Source organism: Microcaecilia unicolor, chromosome 5, assembly GCF_901765095.1.
Source record: "Microcaecilia unicolor chromosome 5, aMicUni1.1, whole genome shotgun sequence".
Taxonomy (NCBI): Eukaryota; Metazoa; Chordata; class Amphibia; order Gymnophiona; family Siphonopidae; genus Microcaecilia; species Microcaecilia unicolor.
The window spans coordinates 284,407,185-284,423,173 of record NC_044035.1 but is presented as its reverse complement, the minus strand read 5'-3'; the positions used below and the strand labels follow the sequence as shown (position 1 = coordinate 284,423,173).

Sequence of the window (15,989 nt, the reverse complement as noted above, 5' to 3'; positions counted from 1 at the left end):
GCCAATCCAGGGCTACAAGAATTATTCGACCCCAGTATAACATGATCCTTTTCAGCAAGTAGTGTACCATGGGCCAAGGAGGGAAGACATACAGTAGATGTGTCTCCAGCCAAGGCTGCAGTAAGACATTGATCTCCATCGAGCCCAGTTCTTTCCAATAGCTGAAGAACTTAGGTACTTCAGCATTCCATTCTGTCACCATCAATTCCAGAAGTGGAGAACCCCATCAGTCCACTATCTGCTGAAAACCCTGGCTGGATAATTCCCATTCTCCCAGGTCCAAGGAGTGCCTGCTGAGAAAGTCCACCTCCACATTCAAGGACCCACCAATGTGAGCTGCCAACAAGCAGAGAAGATTTTTCTCCACCCAACTCATGAGGGAGGCTGCCTCCACCACCATCGGACAGCTGCAGGTCCCACCTTGCTTGTTGATATAAGCCAGCACTATCACATTGTTGGAGAAAACTTGGACCAGGGCTCCTGCTGGAAAGGGAGCAAAGTTGTGCATGACATTGTGCACTGCCCTGAGCTCCAAGCAATTTATTGACCACTGAGACTCCTGTTCTGTCCATGTGTCCTGTGCCAGATGGAACTTGAAATGAGCTCCCCAACCCAACTTGTTGGCTTCCATTTTCACCATTTCCCATCATGTTATTGGTAAGGTAGCTCCTATGGTCAAATTCCTGGGCGACAACCACTACTGCATACTCTGTCTGGCAACCAGCATCCAAGAAAGATGAAACAATTCAGGACTTGATTACAGGTGACACCAGAGATGAGCGGCTGAGAAGAGACTCCTGTAAAGATGGCCTTGCCCTTGGTACCACTTCCATCACCACCGTCATTTACCCTAGAACAGGGACGTGGTTAGAAGAAGACAAATCTGTTGAATCAGATTTAACCTTCTGAATTCCTTGAGAAAGATCCTATCCCTTGCTGTGTTGAACAGAATGCCCAGACACTCCAGCATCTATGATGCAGTTAGTCTACTCTTCTCAAAATTGATCACCCAATGACTGCAGAAGACACTGTCTGTTGCTGCCATGATGTCCGAATAAGATGATGCATGAATGAGCCAGTCATTGAGATACGGGTGAACTCTGATTCCCTGTTGCTGAAGGAAGGCTGCCACCACCACCATAAACTTAGTAAACATTCTTGATGTTGTGGTGAGACTGAACGGCAAAGCCCTGAACTGGAAGTAACAGCTCAGAATCACAAAACATTAGTTGCTGACGTGCCATTACAGCCAAAGACATATTGTGGTCCGTAACCCGTAACATGTCATAAATAGCATCCACTAAGTAGGCCATGACAAGATGGTCTTCTTAGTCACTGCTGTAACAAGGGAGTCCACCCTGGGAAGCTGCAATTTCTCTTTCTCCTCTGGAAGCAACAGGTAGAGGTGAGCCATGACTCTTCCCACTCTCAGCCCTGCATCTGGTGAGACCCATTCTGCTGTAATTAGGTCCTGAATGTCAGGATGCATCAGGAAGGCCTTAGAAGGACCTCTAAGGTTTGGCAATTAAACTTCAATGCGAAGAAATGCAAAGTGATGCACTTAGGGAATAGAAATCCACAGGAGTCGTATGTGTTAGGCGGGGAGAGTCTGATAGGTACGGACAGAGAGAGGGATCTTGGGGTGATAGTATCTGAGGATTTGAAGGTGACGAAACAGTGTGACAAGGCGGTGGCCATAGCTAGAAGGTTGTTAGGCTGTATAGAGAGAGGTGTGACCAGCAGAAGAAAGGGGGTGTTGATGCCCCTGTATAACTCGTTGGTGAGGCCCCACCTGGAGTATTGTGTTCAGTTTTGGAGGCCGTATCTTGTTAAGGATGTAAAAAGAATTGAAGCGGTGCAAAGAAAAGCTATGAGAATGGTATGGAATTTGTGTTACAAGACGTATGAGGAGAGACTTGCTGAACTAAACATGTATACTCTGGAGGAAAGGAGAAACAGGGGTGATATGATACAGACGTTCAAATATTTGAAAGGTATTAATCTGCAAACGAACCTTTTCCGGAGATGGGAAGATGGTAGAATGAGAGGACATGAAATGAAATTGAAGGGGGGCAGACTCAAGAAAAATGTCAGGAAGTATTTTTTCACGGAGAGAGTAGTGGATGCTTGGAATGCCCCCCCACGGGAGGTGGTGGAAATGAAAACGGTAACGGAATTCAAACATGCGTGGGATAAGCATAAAGGAATCCTGTGCCAAAGGAATGGATCCTCAGGAGCTTAGTCAAGATCGGGAGACGGGGCTGGTGGTTGGGAGGCGGGGATAGTGCTGGGCAGACTTATACGGTCTGTGCCAGAGCCGGTGGTGGGAAGCGGGACTGGTGGTTGGGAGGCGAGGATAGTGCTGGCCAGACTTATACGGTCTGTGCCAGAGCCGGTGGTTGGGAGGCGGGGCTGGTGGTTGGGAGGCGAGGATAGTGCTGGCCAGACTTATACGGTCTGTGCCAGAGCCGGTGGTTGGGAGGTGGGGCTGGTGGTTGGGAGGCGGGGATAGTGCTGGGCAGACTTATACGGTCTGTGCCCTGAAGAGCACAGGTACAAATCAAAGTAGGGTATACACAAAAAGTAGCAAATATGAGTTACCTTGTTGGTTAGACTGGATGGACCGTGCAGGTCTTTTTCTGCCGTCATCTACTATGTTACTATGTTACTAAGCCTCCTCATGACTGATAAAAATGGAATTCCTGATGCTGAACCAAAAGGTTTCTCAATTGAAAGCACTGAGGGTGCCTTAGAAATAAGAGTACTGAGCTCCTCTTTATGAAACAACCTTAGTACTTTTGGGTCAACCTCCTCCTCCTCAGGAGGGAACTTTCCTTCCTTAATAGCTCCTTCAATGATAGCTTATCTGAATAGACTGAGGCCATATCAGATAAGGAGGGAGAAGCAGAGATCCTCATCTGTCTACTCCTGGACGTCTAAATGAGATCTTTTAGGAGCCATTGGGACAGCAGGGCAAGAAACTGGAGCACCTTGCAACAACTCCATCTGTCCCTGCTTTAGTCAATAGGCCTGGTGTAAGAGCAATATAAACTCCAGAGAAAACAAAGATCCTGATGCAGCTGAATGCTCTGTTGGGCCCTGAGGTTGTAAAATGGCTGCTGTGCTCAGACGCTGTTCCTCACTGCCAATTGACCCTGACAAAATAGAGCCTGTTCCCGCACTCTCCTGCATGAAACTGTGCAACAGCCCTGCTGAACAGCTCACAGTCCCTGGCATATTCAGATGCTGCACCACATTCGAAGACGTAGTGCCACTGACTGTTTCCTCCACATCCGATGGGATTCCTGGCTTGCTTGCACTGCAACACTCTGACACCATCTGACGGATCTCACAGCAGGAACACTGCTTAACTGCCTCTGTGGGAGTTGCCATTCATCCCAACTGTCACAAGCGCTGTATCATACAGTCCCAAGTGGTCAGTCAGGATCCCTCCCCTGCACCATGTAGAACTTGCAGCCCTCCAGGTGGTTCTGAGTCAAACCTTAGTCAGACTTAGCACTGCCCCAAGCTCGCAGTCTCCACAAGTCTTACCCCAGATGAGATAGAATCTGGACTGATACTGTGTCCCATGCTCTCCAGCAAACCTCTTTCCTTCTCCTCTTTTTTTTTTCTTTAATGTTGTTGCATTGGAAAGGAGAGCTCCACAGGAATTAGGGGAGAGGTGAAGAGAGGAAAGAAGTAAATTCTCAGGGCACCAGAGACAGGGATCTGAAGACCTCCAGATATGACTCTGCAGACACATGCCATCCGCAAAGCTCAACTGGGGACCAGTCGACCAATTGGATCAAGAACAAATCACTCAGAACCAGAGGCTGAAAAGTTTGTGCATCCACCTGCTGGAGATAGAGCTGGACTGGATGCCAAGAGAAATATGTCTCCATTCAGTTTTCAGTTCTATATCTTCACCTGCTGGTTCTGGAATAGTGGGAAGCTACGTAATGGAATTTGGCTTTTGCCAGGGCCACAGGACTGAGTCCATCTTATTTGCCATAACTAATGAAATTTGACTCTTACTTGGATTTTAGAAAGAGGGCTATTTCATTGTATTTACCATTTGCATATGTTGCACCCTTTTTATGGAATATGTTTCCACTTTACATTAGGATTGAAGTTTTCCTGCCTAAGTTTAAGGTGGGTCTAAAGACATTTTCATTCTGGCAGAACTTCAGTAACTGAGCACTTGGGTTGCACTCTGTTATGGGTTGATTTCTTTTATACTTCTGAATCTAGGATGGTTGAATTTCATTAGATTATGTTTGCACACTGCTTTGATGTTGTACTGAAAGGCAGTTTAGCAAATTATGGGGGCCCTTTTAGTAAGCCATGGTAAAACATGGCCTGCGGTAGTGTAGGCATGTGTATTGGGCACGCACCAGGCCAGTTTTTACTGCATCTGCAAAAAAGGGCTTTTTAAAAAATGAGGTAGGAAAAAGGCCTGTGGTAAAACTGAAACCAGCGTGCACCCAAAACTGGGCTGAGCCCTTAATGCCACCCATTGATCTAGTGGTAAGGGCTCATGTGATACATGCACGGTGACTGGTCAGCGTGCACCAAATGCTGATTACCACTAGAAATGACGCATGGGGGAGGAAATAAATAAATCATCCAGGCATTATGGGTGCACGCCAAATCTGAAATTACCACCAGGGAGTGCAGTAGCTTAGTGGTAGTCTCATTTTGGCGCACTCTGCATGCACATAGCGCCTAACACACCTTTGTAAGAGGGCCCCTATGTTAACTAAGCTAAGGGGCCCTTCTACTAAAATGCACTGAGCACTTACTAGCATGAGGAAATAGGCTACCATCCTGCTTATAATCGAACGAGAATAACGCCCAAGTTCCGACCTAAATCGGGAGATGGGCGTTCTTCTCAAAAAAACAAATAAAGCGGCATAATCGAAAGCCGAACTTTGGACGCTTTCAACTGCACTCCGTCGCGGATGCGGACAAAGTTGACGGGGGAGTGTCGGAGGCGTGGTGAAGGCGGAACTGGGGCGTGGTTATCACCCGAACAGAGATGGGCGCCCTTCGCCGATAATGGATGCGTTTGTAGCTAGAATTTAGGGCACTTTTCCTGGACCCTGTTTTTTGACGAATAAGGCCCCAAAAAGTGCCCTAAATGACCAGATGACCCCCAGAGGGAGTCGGGGATGACCTCCCCTGACTCCCCCAGTGGTCACTAACCCCCTCCCACCACAACAAATGATGTTTCACAACTTTTTACTTTCACCCTCAAATGTCATACCCTCCTCCCAAGCAGCAGTATGCAGGTCCCTGGAACAGTTGTTAGGGGGTGCAGTGGACGTCAGGCAGGTGGACCCAGGCCCATCCCCCCCTACCTGTTACAATTGTGCTGCTTAATGCTACTAGTCGTCCAACCCCCCCCAAACCCCCTGTACCCACATGTAGGTGCCCCCCTTCACCGCTTAGGGCTATAGTACTGGTGTAGACTTGTGGGCAGTGGGTTTTGAGGGGGATTTGGGGGGCTCAACACACAAGGGAAGGGTGCTATGCACCTGGGAGCTCTTTTACCTTTTTTTTTGTTTTTGTAAAAGTGCCCCCTAGGGTGCCCGGTTGGTGTCCTGGCATGTGAGGGGGACCAGTGCACTATGAATCCTGGCCCCTCCCACGAACAAATGCCTTGCATTTATTCGTTTTTGAGCTGGGCGATTTCATTTTCCATTATCGGTGAAAAGCAAAAACGCCCAGCTCACACCTTGGCGAATAAAGCATGGGCGTCTATTTTTTTTAAAAAATACGGTTCACTCCGCCCCTTCACGGACCCGTTCTCGGAGATTAACGCCCATGGAGATAGGCGTTTCTGGTCGATTATGCCCCTCCATATGACCTTGTTAAGGGATTTTGCAATAGTTAGAACATGAGAGTAGCCATACTTGGTCAGACCAATGGTCTATCTAGACAAGTATCCTGTTTCCAACAGTGGCAAATGCAGGTCACAAGTACCTGGCAGAAACCCAAATTGTGGCAATATTCCATGCTACCAATCCCAGGGCAAGCAGTGGCTTCCCCATTTCTGTCTCAATAGCAGACTATGGACTCTTCCTCCAGGAACTTGTCCAAACCTTTTTAAAATCCAGATACGTTAGCCACTATTGCTATATCCTCCGGTAATGAGTTCCAGAGTTTAACTATTCGTTAAACTCTTATTTGTTTTAAAAGTATTTCCATTGAACTTCATTGAGTGTCCCCTAGTCTTTGTACTTTTGGAACGAGCGAAAAATTGATTTACTTCTACTCGTTCTACACCACTAGTGTGCATGCTTTTTACTGAATTTTTTCTGTCAGGGGGCATGGCATGGATGGAGACTGTGCATTGAAGCATTAGCTAGCTAGTGCATTACACTTACCTCATACTAACTGGCTAATGCACAGTTAATGTGGGAGCACATAGATCCTCCTAAATAGGGGGCCCTAAATTTTTCTGCATTAACAGAGTGTTGGCTCTGTATGTCAACAACAACAATAACACATGGACAAAATATGAAAATACAAGTAATGCCCTTTCTTGAAGCAGGGTTAGTTTTGGGCTTGCGGTGCATTAAAATCCTGCATGATAATGCATTAAGCCCCAAACTTAGCATGCTTTAGTAGAAGGACCCCTGAATTTATTACTGCATGCAGCCGTGTGTATTGTAGGCACTTACACAGAGCAAATCTTTGCTATGGTATCACATGAACTGTATCCAACTCCTGTAATGCTATCCTTATACTGTCCAGTCCAAAGGCCATCTAACCAGTCACCCGTCGTACGGAAGGCAGTGATATCAGCATTATTTTGGTCCAGTAAAAGAGTTGATGGCCTAAAATGACAAAAGGAAAGGAAATGAAGGGTTGCGCAGAGACTTGCATTGTGCCTTAACTTACTACTAGCAGCAGCACCAGCAGCAGGAGCTTCCCGGCTTCGAGCTGCCTTCCTGTTCATCTGTGGAATTTATCTGCCACTGAGGCCTCATCAGTTTAAGCTGGCAGCTCTGTGAAACACAGCGGAGTCATCAAGTTTAAATGTTTCTGCTGCTACATTGTCCATGCCTGTGTTTTGAATCATTGAAGCGCTGCCAGAACATGATAGATATCCTTAGATTATAACTTAATTTGTTTAACCATTAGTAAAAAATGAGTGTAATTTAGAATATATTTATGTGACTTGACATAAAGTCCCAAATACTGTGCCAGTTGCAACAGAGATAAACATCTTTTAAATGTATAATTCAGTTGATTTATAAGCTCAATAAACAGGTAACTGCAAGGTCTGAGGACTTTGTGATAGAGGAGAACTTGCACATTTCCAGAAAAACACTACAAGCAACAGGGTTGCATTGAAACATCTCACAGTGCACAAGGAGGTACTCAGACACCTACATTTTAGAGATATTTTCAGCATTTTAAAGACTATTGCTGCTACACTGCCAGAACACTGAAAGGGGCATTTTATATTATACCAGCATTTTATCAATGCCATGGTTGCACTTAGCAAATATTCTGGAGGTGGAGTTAGGTCTGTGGCTTGTAAAACTTTAATCCAGTTTTGGAAAACCATGTATTTGCAGACTGCTATTTTCAGTAGTAGGAGCTGGGTACACCCAGTGATATTTTGCCAATTTTCCATCAAAGGGACCTTTCCAACTCTGTTCCACTTACTGCGATATCCTCTGAGTAAACCATACAGATTAGTTTCAGATCCCTTTCGAACTGCATAGTTCAATGCAACACAACTCATCCAGCCAAAGGACAACTCTGACCCAATATAGCTTGTTCTTTGGATGAAAAGTGGGAGGGGGAGGCATCATTTGCATGAGTAAAAAGCTGATTTACATGTGCAAATACTAGACATACATGTGTAATTTTAGAAAAGCTGGTCCCTACATGTGTGTATACCTGTGGCATGCTCTGATCATATTTTGGGCAGACTGTAGAAATATATAAGGATTCCTTTTTGCAACGGAAATAAATGAGTAGTTCAAAAAATTTCAACGTTGGTATATGCGTCTGCTTGCATCATGCATAACTTATAGCTATGCATGCTTGGACCTGGGGTTTGGAGGGATGGTTGGGGGTGGTGGTGGGAATTGTGCTTACCTCTCTGGTGTAAAAACCCATTTGGAAAAGCAAAAGGTCTGAGTGAAGGAGCTTAGCTCCTTGATTGGCTCCATTTGGATGTGAAGTTTTGCAAAAACCAGCACTTACGCATGTAAGTTTTTAATACATGTGGTGACCCACTATACACCACTCTGCACCTGGACTAGCTTGCTACACACACAGTAACTGAGACCAGTTCCTTATATCTTGTTTAACTGTACAAAGAACTTGCCTAGAGATTAGCCACCCATCCTTTTATCCCAACTGACTCTGTACCACCCATTTTGTCCCTGTTTCTATATCTGCACATGGTAAGCTGTGTTGTAGAAAAGCATTAGCATCATACCAGTGTTATTTAAATGTTCTAATGCGTGCTTATTAGATAGTTCATTAGTATTATGCTGACAATGTATTATATCTCTGTTATTTGAATTTCAGTGCTATCAATTGTGTATATTTTTCTTATCTTGATTCATGGTAGTTCTATTATTAGGTTTTAATGTGCTGTTCTCATGATTACCTCATTTATTGCATCCATGTTTCTATCCAGCCATTTTTACTGTTGTTATGCTGTTAACACAATTGTAAGTTTTATGTTAAACTGTATTTGCTGTATATCACCTTGGGTGAATCTCTTCATAAAGGCGGTTCATAAATCTCAATAAATAAATAAAATCTCAAAAAAATAAAAAATACTAGTTACATATAGAAAGTACTAACAGATGCAACTCTTTTGTATGAATGTTTTTTCTTGTTGCAAATCTGCGCTTATCTCTGGGATCTTGGCATAAGCATTTTCACCAGCTTTACGGGTAGCATTAGTATCGTGCCTAATTACATGTGTACATATTTTATCTGATACGCTAGTACTCTTAAAGGATAGTAGACTCCAGATAGGCACCCCCTTAGACACCTAAGTACAGTTGAACTGTCATAGAATTGCCCTCATTCTGCTTAACACACTGTACTAAAAGTTATTTAAGTCTAGCCGCTACAAGATTGCTGCGTATATAGTGAGAAATATTCCTGTCTATCAATCCCTGACAAACTGATCTAAGAAATGCAGTTCTCATTCATTTAAAGAATGAGCGGCCAAGCTTAAGACATTATGACCAAATCTAGCCTGACAAGCTGATTGGGCCAGCAAATTTTATATTCAGTTCTAATCAGGTTGCAGCCTATTCATAAATCCTGCTAGAACGTGAAGCTGGAGCAAGCCTTTTAGAGCTAGACATAAAGCTGGTACATATTCCTGCTACTTGCAAGCGATGACATAGAGAAGTCTTAATGGTAAGTGACAGATACATCCTTTACAAAATACTGGTAGTAAGCAGTAGCAATACCTGACATCATAGCTATGGCTGCTTCTTTGTCCCAGGAAGCACATTTGATTTATAGCTTTGCTGAAGCATGCTGTCTTGTCCCCAGACATGGATCAAACACATTTATGAAGTGTACACAGAGAGGAAAATGCTAAATTGGACTTTTTGCTTTCAACTCACTTTTGCCTCTATTCATTTTAGGAAGACAATTCTTGCCCTTGGAACACTGTAGTAAAAATTTTAAATACATAAACAAGTTGAAATAGAGCAGGACCCATGGATTAGGGATTAGAGTGATCCAACAGAGTTTTCATGCTTATTACTTGGATCAAAGGATCATTGGGACAAAGAATATGACCTCATTTTAATGTAAGTGACCTCTGAATAACCAGCCCTGGAAAGTATTATTTTTCTCTTTGCAGGGCTCCACTGGGGATTCTAAGCAATGATTGCTTATTTTTCTCTTAAGAGAGGACATCTGGACAGTTTATCAATGAAGAGGAATTTGACTCTTGCTGTGAAGAGTCTGTGAAGTCTCCTTGAACCCACTGAGGGAATGCTGGGATTTCAGAGCATCTGCAGGCATCGGCAGTGACTGGGCCCAGCCCCCAGACAGTGGGGGCTGAAGGCAGAAATTTATAGTCTTGGCTGATGTATGCTGTGAGCTCACGCGTTAGTAGACAAATTAGATGGGTCTCAGGCTCATGCAGCTGGAAGCAGCATCCTGCCGAGCTCCACCTGATCTCCTACAGTTTCCCATAAATCAGTACCTGGTAAGCTACAGACCTCAGCCATTAAAAAGAAATCATGGAAATTACATGTTTGCTCAAGGGGAAGAGGAGTGGAATGCCACCTCCCTTCAGTGTTTTTAAGTAGTGGGCATAGATGTAATTCTTGTCATTGCTCGCTCTATCGGGAGGGGGGAAGAACTAATTTATACCAGCATTAAGAAGAAAAATTATCACATGTATAGTAAGTTTCTATGTATATTTAAGACAAATTCTGCCCCACCTAGGAATACTATTCACTGGACCTATTCACTACAGTGATGAGTGGGGCTAACCTTACAATGCTTGGATGCACTGGGAATGATAGAACGATGGGTCATTAGCACAGGCCATACAAAATTGTTCCACAGAATGACAAATGAAAAAAAGAAGAAAAGGAAATATCAGAGTGCCTTTCAGTAGTGAGAAAGGCCTTCCTTACGTACAGCTCACAGGACAAAAAGCAGAATCATTCTAAGATATTTGGGTACTGTGGATTTAAATATGTCTGCTCCAGGGAGCCCACAATGAAGCTATTAAGCAGTACTTTTAAAACAAATCAAAGAAAATGTTTCTTCACTCAATGTGTAATTAAATTCTGGAATTCATTGTCAGTGAATGTGGTAAAATCCAGTTAGCTTAGCAGGGTTTAAAGAAGGTTTGGATAATTCCTTAAAAGAAAGGTCCATAAGCCATTATTAAGCTGAACTTTGGAAAATCCACTGCTCATTCCTGGAATAAGCAGCCAGGTACTTGTAACCTGGACTGGCTTCTATTGGAAACAGGATACTGGGCTTGATGGACCTCTGGACTGTCCTAGTATAGTGATGCTTATGTTCTTATTTAATGGTATGTGATATATTAGTTTTATTGAGTTGATAAATTAGGCTCAAAAATTCAAAAAGGTATTTTAAATTTAGGGATTTTACTAATTTAACATTAATTGGAGGGGGGGGTGCTAGTGAGCTCATCTGGGATGGCAGCATAGGATCTTAGCTGCTACGAACTATCAAAAAAATCAAGTCAATCATTAAAAATTTGAAACACTATTATCTCATCTCAGACTTCTAAATTCATCATCATCATCATCATTGCAACAGGAAAAAGTGGTTCAAGTGACACAAGCCTGAGCCGAATTCACCTTTAAACTCTTCTACTGACAAAGAGTCCTATGCAAAAGGATTCTCAAAGAACTGAAGGCCTTAAAAGAAATCATTCGTGATATAAAAGCTACAGCAAGAATAAAAGAGGAATTAGCTTCTTTAATATAGGAAGTATTTAAGATGTGGATCGATACTTCGGAAACCAAAGTTTCTGTTACTGAGGAGAACTTTACAGGCCTACGATGCCTAATGAAGTGTATGATGTAGCTAGAAAGAGATCTGGATGATGCAAATAATCGGGCACACAAAAACAGATCCTTGGACTACCTGAAGGAAGAGAAGGCCATGATATTATAAACTTTTTGGAATCACTCATACCTTCGTTACACTAAGGATTTTGAAATTGAACGAGCTCGCACACACAGAATTCCTGCTAAATGTCTTCAAAATGATAAGTATCCAAGGCCTGTAGTTCTAAAGCTTTTCAGATATGCATAAGTGCTATAAATTATGCAGAGAGTGAGGCTTTGTGTACTTATAAAATACAGGGGTCATACTCTCTTGTTTGCTCCTGATTTTAATAAGAATACAGGTCAATTCTGCAAGCAATTGTTGGCATATAGACCTAGACTTAAAGCTGCTAACGCCCATTTTGGTATTTTTTTACCCTTCTCTTATATGAGTTATGCTCTATAATCAAACAAAAGACTTCACTGATCCTGAAGCATTGGCAGCGTTCATAGAGGAAAAGATTCCTACTCCCATTGATACAGTAGGATTATGCTCTGCAATAGAATTGGTGTAATCTAATTGATATGTTCTAACATTATAATTCAGAATAAACTCTATTTACAAGTCTGAGGTTATACTACACTTCAATGTTTGACTTGTCCTATTGTTCAATTCAAGTATGATGTCTGCCATAATACATCAAATTTGTACAAGAGTCATCATTTAGAATCAGGGGCGTAGCTCAGGCCCGCCCACCGAAGTGTGCGCACACACTGTGCAGCGGCGTAGCGACCACGGCAGAAACGGCACCCGCTCACTCTAGCTCAGCTGAGCTGATCTCTCCAGGGCAGGCTCCAGCCCGATTTTGGCTCAGGCCCGCCTGCCCGCCCACCGACCCACCCACGTGGCAAGCGCACACACTGCAGCAACGTACCACGTCGCGCAGTCATGGCCATCCGCTCAGGGCCGGCTCAGCTGATCTCTCCAGCAGACTCATCCCACCTACCGTCGGCTCGGGGGGGGGGGGGGCGCAGGAAAATGCACTCGTTGCAGCAGCAGCAGCAGGTCCTGTCGCGGCCGCGCAGCGCGTCATAGTTCCCTCCATCCATATGATCCTACGAAGTAGTACTTTATGACGTGGCTGCTGTGCGTGGCGGTGTGCTCCGCTCGCATCTGAGGGCAGGCTAAAAAAAAATAGCTGCAGGTGCACGCAGGCCGTGTTGAGTATTGAACTAGAGCCTCAGCCTGGTAATATATATATATATTACCTACCCATATTATCTCTGGGCCCAGCCAAAATGTCAGGTCTGGCTACGCCACTGTTTAGAATATGCTTATGTTATATTGTTGTAAGCTACCCACAACTGTACATCACTACTATAGTCCTTACGGGTGAAGGGGGGGCACCTAGATGTGGGCACAGTGGGTTTGTGATGGGTTTTGGAGGGCTCACATTTACCACCACAAGTGTAACAGATGGGGGGGTGGGCCTGGGTCCGCCTGCCTGAAGTGCACTGTACCCACTAAAACTGCTCAAGGGACCTGCATACTGCTGTGATGGACCTGAGTATGACATTTGAGGTTGGCATAGAGGCTAGAACAAAATATTTTTAAAGATGTTTTTTGAGGGTGGGAGGGGGTTAGTGACCACTGGGGGAGTAAGGGGAGGTGATCCCCGATGCTCTCCGGTGGTCATCTGGTCAGTTTGGGCACCTTTTTGTTGCTTGGTCGTAAGAAAAACAGGACCAGGTAAAGCCGTCCAAGTGCTCATCAAGGACACCCTTTTTTTTCCATTATGGGTCGAGGATGCCCATGTGTTCGGCACGCCCAAGTCCTGTCTTCACTACGCCTCTGACACGCCCCCGTGAACTTTGGTTGTCCCTGCGACGGAAAGCAGTTGGGTATGCCCAAAATTGGCTTTCAATTATACCGATTTGGGCAACCCTGTGAGAAGGGCGCCCATCTTCTGATTTGTGTCGAAAGATGGGCGTCCTTCTCTTTCGAAAATGAGCCTGTAAGTGGATTACATACAACATACACAGTCTAAAAAGATCCACATGAACAATATTTAGGTATAAGAATTTACACCTGCTCTATTTTTGGCACATATATATTCCTTCATAGAACAGGCACCTACAATTAGGCATCTTCTGGATGTCTAATTATAGGTGCCTTGTTATAGAATTGCCCCTCCCCCATATGAACAATAGGATGAACTATTGAGCAATGGGGTGCACTATTTGAGTAATAATGTGCATTATTGTTCAACAGTGTGCACTACTGATAACATTATCCCCAAAACAAAATTTAAATTCCCAAATTAGATGAAAAATCTGGCAAACAACTTGGAAAAATTAACAAAATGAAAATGTTTGGCCTGAACATCCCTAATAAGTAGTACTGTTGCACATAATCTGATGTATAAAATTTTGCTTGAATTCTGAATTAATCAGTTATGATACAATGGAGCTCATTTTCAAAGTACTTAGACTTACAAAGTTCCATAGGTTACTATAGAGCTCAAATTCAAAAGAGAAAAGCATATAGCAGCATTTGGATGAAAATCTTCTCAAAATGTCCAAATTGGTATTTTCAAAATCTTTTTTGCAAACGTCTATCAATGCAATTCATCTGTAGTGCATCCAAATCACAAGGTGGTGTGTCGGGGGCATTTCAAAGGTGGGATTAGGGTCAGCCTAGGGTGTGCCTAACACTTTTACAGCCATAATAGAACACAACAAAAACACCCAGAGCAAAACTTTAAACACTTTGGTCTGGACCTGTTTGTAGGATGAATTAAGATTTTAAAAAAGGTGCCCTAAATGACCAGATGACCACTGGGGGGAATCAGGGATGATTCCCTTGCTCCCCGCAGTGGTCACTGACCCTCTTCCCCCCCCCCCCCCCAAAAAAAAAAAAAAGAATGTGAACAAAAATAGTACTTAGAAGCCTCAGATGTTATAGACAGGTCTATTAGAACAGCATGCAGGTCTCTGGAGTAATCTAGCATGCAAGTCTCTGGAGTAGTCTAGTGGTTGGTGCAGTGCACTGTAGATAGGTGGACCCAGGCTCGTACCTCCCCCTACCTGTTACACTTGTGGTGGAAACTCACCAGAAACCCACTGTACCCACATATAGGTGCCCCCTTCACCCATAAGGGCAAATGCAGTGCTGTACATTTGGGGGTAGTGGGTTTTGGTTGGGTTTTGGAGGGCTCAGCAGATAAGGGAGCAACGGTGAGATGTGTACCTGGGAGCATTTATATGAATTCCACAGCAGTGCCCCCTAGGGTGCCCCATTGCTCTCCTGGGATGTCTGGGGGACCAGTCTGCTAAAAATGTTGGCCCCTCCTATATCCCAATGGCTTGATTTTCTTTGTTTTTCACTTGTACATTTTTTTTAGAATGGCCTGAAAAGAAAAATGCACAGACCACAAAACCTTATTACAAATGGTATTTCTGAAAAAAACAAAATAGACATTTTGTGATTTCGAAAGTGGTCATGTTTTCTATTCAGATTTGGAACGCTTAATGCAAAACGTTCAAAGTCTGACTTGGATGTCATATTGAAAATGCCCCTCTATTTAACTTTGGAGGTCTAAGTGATTTGAAAATATGCCTCAATATCTCACCAAGGTGTAGCTCAGCCCTGTAGGTACATTTCTTGAAAAAGTTTGCTATTGAACTCAGTTGCAATCTTAGCAGACTTTTGCTGGAAATGGACTGCACATGTATGGAAATTCCGCAGGCTAGTACATTTGCTGCAAAGCTTCTTCAACAAAAGTTTACAGTGATCTTTTCAGCTGTAATGAAAACATGGAACTATTTTCCTAAAAGTTACCCCAGAAATTGTGTTGCTTATTTTGCATAAGGGTCACTTTTAAATTCAACTTATGGAAAAAAAAATCAGATCTATTTTTTTTTCAATGGTTTATCCCTTTCATTTCTTAGAAAAGTCTAATTATAGTAATGTAGTGCACAGCTGTTTCTTGCTAACTCATAATTCTGTCCAGGTTCCATCTTGACTTTCTATACTATACACAGCCCTGACTTATTATCTTAGCATGGTCTTGGCATATGATCTAGAGAGCTTCCACAAAATCCATTTATTTCCTTAAGGAACCATTTTGTAAAAATAGCTATATAGGATGGATAATGATAGGGTACCATAAATTTTACAGCACATGAGTAAAGTTTGAGCTCATGTAGATTTCATACTATCTTGCGTAGGGGCCTTTTACTAAATAATGGTAAGAGTTTGCACTTACCACACCTTAACGGCAAAAGTCAAAGTTTCTTAAGTGAAATGTGAAAAGTTTGTATAGTAATTGCAAGGGAAGTGCTCAGTATTTACCCAGCATTTGATGCCCAGTGCTGATACCGTACGGGCCCACATGCTTTTGCAGATACCATGAGTGCACTTGTGCTACATGCCCAGACATTGAATGT

General features: G+C 43.4%; 1 protein-coding gene across 2 annotated transcripts in view; it reads right to left on the bottom strand.

Annotated features, from left to right (window-relative positions):
• EPHA3 (EPH receptor A3) overlaps positions 1–15,989 on the bottom strand; it is a 356,754-nt gene that overhangs the window by 14,527 nt on the left and 326,238 nt on the right. For both annotated transcript variants that reach the window (XM_030204248.1, XM_030204249.1), the window contains exon 16: positions 6,687–6,842. In XM_030204248.1, coding sequence (XP_030060108.1) covers positions 6,687–6,842 — 156 coding nt within the window. The remainder of the gene's footprint in view (positions 1–6,686; positions 6,843–15,989) is intronic.